This window comes from Tenebrio molitor, chromosome 1 (assembly GCF_963966145.1).
Source record: "Tenebrio molitor chromosome 1, icTenMoli1.1, whole genome shotgun sequence".
NCBI lineage: Eukaryota > Metazoa > Arthropoda > Insecta > Coleoptera > Tenebrionidae > Tenebrio > Tenebrio molitor.
The window spans coordinates 14373491-14383063 of NC_091046.1; the positions used below are offsets into that span (position 1 = coordinate 14373491).

Genomic DNA, 9573 nt, shown 5'->3' on the forward strand with positions numbered 1-9573 from the left:
TGGAATTCGAATATATATTTATTTTTGCCGCTCTGTAACATATTGTGGTACCAAATAATAAAACAGAGGTTATGTAAGTCCATTAATAATAGGGTTTTAATAGATTGTCAGATGAAAAGTAATTATAATATAGAAAAACTGAAGAAAACCACTAACGAAACAACTAAAACGTCAAACTCACAACTGACGCTAAGATTTAATCATTTGACATTTGGCTGTTGACATCTTATTTTATGGCTTCCACGGCTCGACATAGTTCGACACAATAAAATTATACAGGGTGATTCATCTTTTACCGCCGGTGACAAAATTGACCTTAAAAATTATAATTTCGTTTTCATATTTTGCAGACCTAATTTATTATTCATAAGGCACATAATATCGAAAAATGAAATTTATAAGTTAATTAGGTCAAATTTTGGCATTCTCTCAATTATTACTTGTTTAATTTATTCAACCTTGTGGCATATGGACATTCAGGTATTTTCACACAATTTTACTATGTTAAATTAATTTTAACATATGGTATTATTTAAATAAACGCATTTTGATATTCAAATTTGTATTTGCTTCATGATTTACGACATAATGTCCCAATATCTTAACAATAAGATCTATTAGGGGATCTTTATTGTCACCGCAGTGGGTCCTTTACAACTCTATTCGTAAAATCCAACAAATCCACCTAAGCAGGTCAGTTTTACAGGGTAGTCTTTGTTAAAGAAAATTTACAACACTAAAAGTCAACGAGTACCAATAAAAGCAATTTTTCCATTAAAATCGATTTAATTCAAAAACTATCAAACATTTTTCGAAACGGATTGCAGATATTGATTTTATACGCCATTAGCCACATTCAGATGCAAAAATTTAAACATGAAAATTTTTTTTAAAACAGTTTTTCAAAAATATCTGCTCATAAAAAAAAACTTTTTTTGAAATAAATTATACCGGCCGAAAGTAAATTTTTCGACAAATAAAATCTGTAAATTTCATAAATTCTCAACCCTTAAGGGTCATTTTGCCACCGGCGGTAAAAGATGAATCACCCTGTAGAACCTCACAATTTCACAGGGCTCTTGATATACGTTCTTTTAGGGACACTTCGTGTTACATATACAACATTCTCTATTGGAAATTTTTGAAAGGAGCTTTACGCTGTTAAACATTCATTTAATAATTTAAAACTAAACATCTACAGGCGTTACCAAATTCGCTACCGAACTGAGCGGTAGAATTTTGCCATAGATAAATTCGCTCCCCGGTTGTGGGCAAGCAAATTCGCTCTCAGGCAAGTTATCTAACTGGTCCCCAAGTTGAATTGAGTGCCAAATTTTTGAAGTATCTATTGCAAAATTACATCGAGGACAATGCGTTGTTCCCACCTGATTTATGGCTTGAACATTATTCTTCCATACTTCGCTCCACAAATGCTCGTCAGGCTTATTAAACAAAGAAGTTGTGATACCTGTAGCCCGATATACAGGTGTTCTCGAAGTTGAAGCGTTCTTTTTAACATGTGATAGTATGCGTTGTTCTAAAGAGTTTTAGCCAAAATCACCTTCGTAAAACAGTTGCGAGTATACAACTGTTTACCACATGCAAATTAAAATTTAATAATTATGTGTACAGTTGGCTTCAAAAAAAACGGGAAATGAAATTTGACCTAATGTGAATTGGAAATTTAATTTGTCAATTTGTGTCTGTTTGGCAGTAGTATTTCTGACACATAAGTGCAGTTTTTTAACCTAAATTATAAAAGGCCGTTTCAAACTATAAAAATTTAATAAAATTTGACAGAACTTTTTCTGACAGTTCCCGTTTTTTTTTAAGCCAAACGTAGGTATCAATAAACTTATACAAACATAACAGACGTTTTATTAGGTGTATTTTCTTAATTTCACGTTGTTGGTTATAATTAGTAAGCAGCTTTCCTGGAAAGTCTTCGGGAGGCAACAAGTATGCAAGCTGTTAGGCGACCCGGATTAAAATCTGACCGCGGGGCAACTAGTATGCGACCCTAATAGGTATAGTTGTCCGTTTTCTCTAAGGTTATATTGGGGCCGTAAAAGTAGTTACCTCCTAATAAACTGCCCTTTTGTGTGGGTTTCAGAAGCTACGCGCCCCTGCAATAAATCAAAAAATTGTGAACGAAACAACCAGCCGGGTTTGCCTGCTGTTTACAACCACAAAATGTTTCCTATTGTAGACAAATCAACTTTTACACAATGGGATAATTTTACGGCCCCAATATAACCTTAGAGAAAACGGACAACTATATGTACATTTTACTCAGTAGGGAATTCTTAGGGTCCACTTTATCGATGCCCTTTTTCTCTGGCAAGGCAGTCCTGGGACACTCTGTATTTAGCATGAGTTGAATATGTCTCATAGTTTTAGTACCTATATCAGCTTCATTCTCCTATTTGAAACACTGATGATAGCTTACGTAAGAGAATAATTGTGTTTTGTTCCAGAAAAATTAGGCGAAATCAACACTACAATATAAAAATTTTGGTTTACTTTTTTAAATATCATTTCACACAATATTTTCACATCGCTTTCAATATAAACAAACTGACATATACAGGCTGATTCATCTTTTACCGCCGGTGGCAAAATTGACCTTAAAAATTATAATTTCCTTTTCATATTTTGCAGATCTAATTTATTATTCATAGGGAACATAATATCGAAAAATGAAATTTATAAGTTAATTAGGTCAAATTTTGGCATTTTCTCAATTGTTAGTTGTTTAATTTATTCAACCTTGTGGCATATGCACACTCAGGTATTTTCATACTATTTTACCATGTTAAATTAATTTTAGCATATGGTATTATTGAAATAAACGCATTTTGATATTCAAATTTGTATTTGCTTCATGATTTACGACATAATGTCCCAATATCTTAACAATAAGATCTACTAGGGGATCTTTATTGCCACCGCAGCGGGTCCTTTACAACTCTATTCGTTAAATCGAACAAATTCACCTAAGCAGGTCATTTTTACAGGGTAGTCGTTGTTAAAGAAAATTTACAACAACACTTAGGCCCGGTTTATTCACCTTCAAGTAACTTTATTTGAACGATAATTATCATGGATCTACCAATAGCAGATTCTAAATCATAGCAACTATAATGCTTGTAACTTCCTAAGGAATTCTGACTTAAACCCTAAATAAACCGAACAAAGACCCTACTTAAAGAAATTTATTGTCATATTGTGCCTGTCAATCACTAGACACTAGAGGGTCTCCGACAAATATTTTGAGTACTACCCCAGGTAATTTTTTTCTCCGAGGCCGGCTAGTGACTGACAGGTACAATATCACAATAAATTTCTTTAAGTAGGGTCTTTGTTCGGTTTATTTATGACTTAAGCCAAAATTCCTTAGGAAGATAAAAATACTATACTTGAAGGTGAATAAACCGGGCCTAAAAGTCAACGAGTACCAATAAACGCAAAAATTTAAACATGACATTTTTTTTTAAATCAGTTTTTTATAAATATCCGCTCATAAAAAAAAAAACTTTTTTTGCAATAAATTATACCGATCGAAAGTAAATTTCATAAATTTTTCTCAATCCTTAAGGGTCATTTTGCCACCGGCGGTAAAAGATGAATCTCCCTGTACATGTGTATAAGTAATAAATAAATAATAATAAATAATTTTTTTATTTATATCTATTTTCTAACAAAATACCTACATCAGCAAATGCAAATCGGCATAACTTTTTAGGTACTATATTTTTATGTTTTACGTCTTTATATGTTCCTCGTAGGATCAAATTTAAGTTTGTTGGGATTTTCATTAACTCCAAGTTCATTTTTGGCAGCTTCAGCACCTTCAAGTATTCTAGTTAGATGAAATTGTTGTAAATTTTCTGTAAATAGAGGACACCTACAACAAATGTATTTTATCATTTTATTACATATGTTTAAATTTTTCTTAATTAATTACATACACAGGGTGTCCCAGCTAAGACTTTCGAGCCTAATATCTCGGTTATTTGCCAACGGATTTTTATGAAATTTACAATACAGATATTTTAGACGGCGAAGGTTCAATTAGTAATAATAAAATAACCTCAAGTTAAAAAATGTAATTTTAACACATGCTTTCTTTATTGAAAATTAGGCGCGATTATTATTAGATTGTTAAACATTAAAAAAATAGAGGTCTACACAAACAATTAACTAAATCACTCGTCTGATTCAACGAAACGATTAGATTTTGTTGTTAAAAATTTAATGTAAAATTTGAAGGTATTTGAGCAGTTACCTTTTGAAACAATTGATGAAAGATTGCCAAGCAACATTTTGTACACCCTTTAAAATCTGTCAAAATTGGGCGCGCTTTATTAGAAACGTCAAAGTGTGTAAATTTATTGAAAATACTCTAAAAATAGACTACAATGGCAGAAATTTCAATATTGTTGAAAAAGGAAACAATGTTCGCCTATGGAGAGTGTCGTGTCGTAAGAACTTCAATGACACAGTTCGTTTTCTCGTGGAACACTATCCAAATGTAGACGTTACAAAATGTAAGGAGAGTCGTCAATTTATTTGAAGACACAGGAAGCGTACGTGTTTCGTGTTTTAGTCCTTTATGGAAGAATTAAAGCATCCAGTATCATAAATTACGTCCAAATGTTGTCTTTAACTTTGTAAATGTTTGTAAGGTTAGCAAGATAAACGTCAAATATGTCACCTGCGTTTGTGCGAAAAGGGATGACCAAAATTCGGCGATAGTGCGCATTTGTTTCATACGTTGCATTTGCAGCTACGTTTAACACAGTTTTTTGCTTTTTTCTTGCAAACCAGGCGTCTTTCGAGTTTCTCCCTACAGCATTTTTTATTGACGATCAATTAATTTTTTGATGTAAATCTTAAGTGATTCAACATTTTAAAAAGGCATGTAAAAATTACGTTTTTAAGACTTGGGTAATTGCATTAATGGGATTTTATTCTTCACCATCTAAAATATCTGCATTTAAAATTTCACAAAAATCCTTTAGAAAATAACCGAGTTATTAGGCTCGAAATTCTGAGCTGAGACAGCCTGTATATTTAAAGCATAAAAATATAAAACAGAATCTGGCAAAAAATTAAATAATGTCACTGCACAAAAAACATTTCATTTAAGATTCCAATTTAAAATGTCATTGAAAATAGCGGTTTTCAGCTCGTAATAAGGAATAAACCCACTTTCATGGAATTATACCTAAAGTTAATAATGGAAATTCTACATTTTCTCCGTTGTTTCAGTAATACAATAGTATATTAAAGAACAAATTGTATAAGGGTTGATTTGGCTTACGAGTCCCAGGTGTAGAAAACGAGCGAGCCGTAAGGGAGTTTTCTATGGGACGAGTGCGTCAATGCCCTTATAAAACGACGTTTTTATGTTCTTTTTTCGAATTTGCACCCTTTTGCAAAATTTGCAAATAAAAAAATTTAATTTTCAAATTCTAGGGAATTTTGTAATTGTAATTTGGTAATTCCAGGTAACGGATGCAACTACATTTGCAACAGATGTTAAAAAGTAGAGTTTGAACGTCAATATTGGAAGTTTTTTGGCGTAAATGACAGTAATACACTGAAATATTGATAAAACATTTCTTAGAGATCTATTAAAGCACGAGACCTTTAATAGATAAGCCATAAACGATTCCAACTTGAATACAATAACAGACCTATTATTAAATTGAATATTTACCCCGAAGCACCGAAATGTCTGTAATCGGTGATAGCTTTCCCACAAATGTAACACATCTTAGCTCCACAAAGACATGTCATTTTATTACAACCAGACTCCTTGTAGAACTTTCGTGAGCATTTCCAGCAAGTTCTACAATGCAAATAAATTACCGAATAAAAATACTTAAAAAATTATCTCACCTAAGTAAAGCTTCCGACATCTTATTTTCTATGTAAGTTCGCATTTTAACATCCTCGTCGTATTCAATTTCTGAGCATTTAAGCGGTACATGAGATATATGACGGCATTCGCGACACGATTCTTTCATACATTCTATATTTCCACATTTAAATATTTTATCTCCTTCTGCGGGTATCATAGAAAAATCACAAAAAGGACAAGTCTCCAATCCATCTAGATTGGCACTTTTTATTTCTTCAATTTGTCTTTTTTGACACAATCGTTCAAAAATTTTATTATCCAGAACCATCTAAAATGCAAAACATGTTAGTTTCTATTAGAATAAATAATTATTCTAATTTCATTAAACTAGTATTCTCAAATTAAAATGTCACTCAAGAATGAAAACTACTACTGCAAAAAACTTAAGTCACAATAAATAAATGTGTTTTAATAGGGTTAAATGGATCTATGTATTACTCCGTATACGTACCTTCAAAACAAAATAATCGAATTCTGATGAACAATCAGCAAAACAAGGAAAACGAGTTCCTCCTTCTCCAATAACATTTTCAGCTCCAGTCTTTACACAGCTTTTGCAAAACGTGTGATTATTATTACAAAATAAACATTCCTCCGGAATAAGTTGATCATCAAAACAACAAGCGCATGTTTGAAGCAATTCAAATTTTTTGGCTTGTTCTAAAGCATTCCGATATTTTTCATTTTGTACTTTTAAAGAATGTCTAATATCCTTTTCATGCTTCAAAAATGCAATCTGAAATCAAATGATTACCTTGAAAGTTTTAAATAGAGAAAATATGCTGGATACTTCTTGTAACAAGTTAACGTTACAGCATTCTTTTTCTTCGATCAAACTCCTTGGATTTCTAAACGCTCGAGGTACAAAATTTAGTTTGTGATGAGTCTGAGTCAAATTTCTTTTGAATGTAAAAAAAATTTTCTTGATATCACTTTGTCGTAAGTATCGAAACTGGTTATACAAGAAAGTAAGAGCAAAATCCTCATCGCTTTTTTCAATTTCTTTTCCAGATAATACCGGTTTGCGTTCAGGATTTGTAAATAATTCTATGGGATTTGGAACTAATTCCAAGTATTTAGTTGCAGTAAACTGTTTAGTATATGCAGACAAATCCTCCAATTTCCGTTGTTTTCTAAAATAAAATAATAAACATCCCCAGGCAGATAAAATGGTGTAAAACCCACATCAAGTAATCTTGCATGCTAGGGTAATCACCTTTTTCGATAGCATTCTTCAAAAATTCTTCATAGTACTCCATTGGTCTTACAGACAAGACTCGAGCTTGATTTCTTAGATATATAGGATCTGCGTCAGGTAACATTTGTTTAAGATCATTCCATACATCTAAAGGGTCTTTTACACGTCTAACATAATCAACTAAAAATAGACACAAATAGTTAAATAAAACTTGTTTCATTCCTAGTAGGTAACCAAAATATAAAATCTTTATACATACATATTGTCGCTAGCAATAAATTTTGATCGTCAATGTCATTTCAAAATTTGGATGGATTGTCACAAATTTAAAAAAATTCCCTGCCTGATTATGCTCATGTCAAAAAATGAGAAAAAAATGACAATTAATGTCGTACAAAATTATGATATTTATGGCTGTTTTACAATGGAGCATTTTCGATTTTGTCAAAGAGTGACCTTGACGACCAAAATTTATTGCTCGCGACTGTACATTTTATATTAAAAAAAAAATAACCAAGAACAAAAAGTCTGATAGATATGTAAATTGAACGTAAATATTTCTATTGTCAAAATTATAACTAAAAGAAAATGTAGCAGCAATATTTATATGTAGGTATTTACTTTCTGATAATTCGTTAATCAAATCCTCAAAATTCATATGATGCTCTCGACTAAAGGTGGTCAAAAATTGTGGACAAATGTCAGGAAACACATTTAATACTCTGTTGAAATCCCTTTCGGACAATCCTCTTGGTACATTTTGGTTGAAACCAACAGCACCTTGTAGGTCTCCTGCGAAACAAAAAACAACTAAAAATGCTTTAAAGCAAAAGAATATAGCTAATTTGCAATTGCACAAATGTCCAATCGGTACTCAATAGTGACGTATTATCGGTGGACATTAAAACCTGGGACATCCAAAATTTGTTCATTGTATATCAGACTTTGGAATTGTCACTCAAAATAAAAATTGTCAGTATTTAAAATTAACTCTTTGAACGTAAGAGATGCTAGATCAATTGTGTTATTATATAAAATCATTGTTAATGAAGAGAACGTTAGAGAACTGAACTTTAACTTGGTGTTTCTGACAATATGTCATAATTTTTATAACCTTGTTTGTAAAAAGCCAAATTTACCCAATGTATATTTATCTACGATCGCGTAAAAAGTAGGCACTTTTTGCACTAAAAATCGTTGTCAAAGTTGACGTTTAGAGAAACTGACGGAATCGTTCTCTAAAAGTTTTAGAGCACGATTTTCCGCTTTTATGGCACAGAACTGTCAGAATACAACAATCGAATTTGTTGGAAACATTGGTTCTCAAACGACTTCGGTTATTCATGAAATATTGAACCAATGATAATTATTTTATGCAAATTTATGTTGAAACCGGTGTGATGATCTCACGATCGTAGATAAAATGTTGTAAGACATACGTGTAAAAAGTTCCTTTGTTGCACTCACATCTTTTAAAATACTCCCTCGTACCTCGGTCGTATTTTAAACCCGTTCGTGCAATAAAGGATAACTTTTTACACTTATATCTTAAATAACTATTCTGATTTTTGACTTTATACAATTGTGACGTTTCTCCCAGGTTTTTATGTCCACCGATAGTACCTGAACCCGAGTGTTTATGAAATGATTGAGCTTTCTACATATAAGTTCAGACTAACTGTATATGACCTGGATAAAATACTTACTCACCGTAATAATCAACGTTGTTTAACTTTGTTGTATTTGTGTTCACACAAGAATCACCCGTTTGTAACAATAGATCTGTCATAATTTCTAAATTATTATCAAATTTCGATTTATCTGGATCATTGTTGGAGTTGAGTACGATATTAATAACTTCATCAATTTGGTTTTCTGATATTGCACTGTCCTTAAATATGGGTAAAAGTACTTCTTTATAGGACTCCCTTTCCATGTTACACTCAATAACAAAAACAACTAAAAGATAACCTCCATACTTTGGTAACAATATTTGCTCAAAAACGTTTAAAATAATTTGCAACTTCTGTACTTGGTTATCATTTTTTATCTTATCATCACAGTGTTATCTCAAGTCTCAAAAAGGGTAAAGTGACATGCAACAGTACTGCCCGGTTTAAAAATTAGAATAAAAAGAAGTGTACCTAGTTGGTAACATTAGTAACATCATTTAGTATTTCATAAAAGTGTAATACAAATTGAAGTAATTAAGAGTAAATGAAATATTTCCTTTTCTAGTGAAGGAAGTACTTACGTTTCTTCTTTTAGTGACATTAGAAGTGGAACACCAAGCAATAATAGTTTTTTTCAATTGATTTTTATATTATTAGTATATTAGTCTTGACTCAACGTAAAACTGATTAAAATTTCAACCTCACACAAAATTAATAATTTGTTTGGCCACCTTGGTTTTGGATACATTTATTTAACCGCCTGGGCATTGACG

General features: G+C 31.7%; 1 protein-coding gene across 1 annotated transcript; it reads right to left on the minus strand.

Moving 5' to 3' along the window:
- Positions 1-3662: 3662 nt before the first annotated feature.
- Positions 3663-9063, minus strand: LOC138130150 (uncharacterized). Its single transcript, XM_069046546.1, has 8 exons — positions 8838-9063; positions 7749-7919; positions 7115-7307; positions 6720-7062; positions 6381-6665; positions 5908-6197; positions 5726-5857; positions 3663-3907 (listed from the first exon to the last, which is right to left on the minus strand). Exons 1-8 carry the CDS (start codon positions 9061-9063, stop codon positions 3772-3774), a joined length of 1776 nt encoding a protein of 591 aa, XP_068902647.1. The 3' UTR covers positions 3663-3771.
- Between the last annotated feature and the right edge of the window lie 510 nt (positions 9064-9573).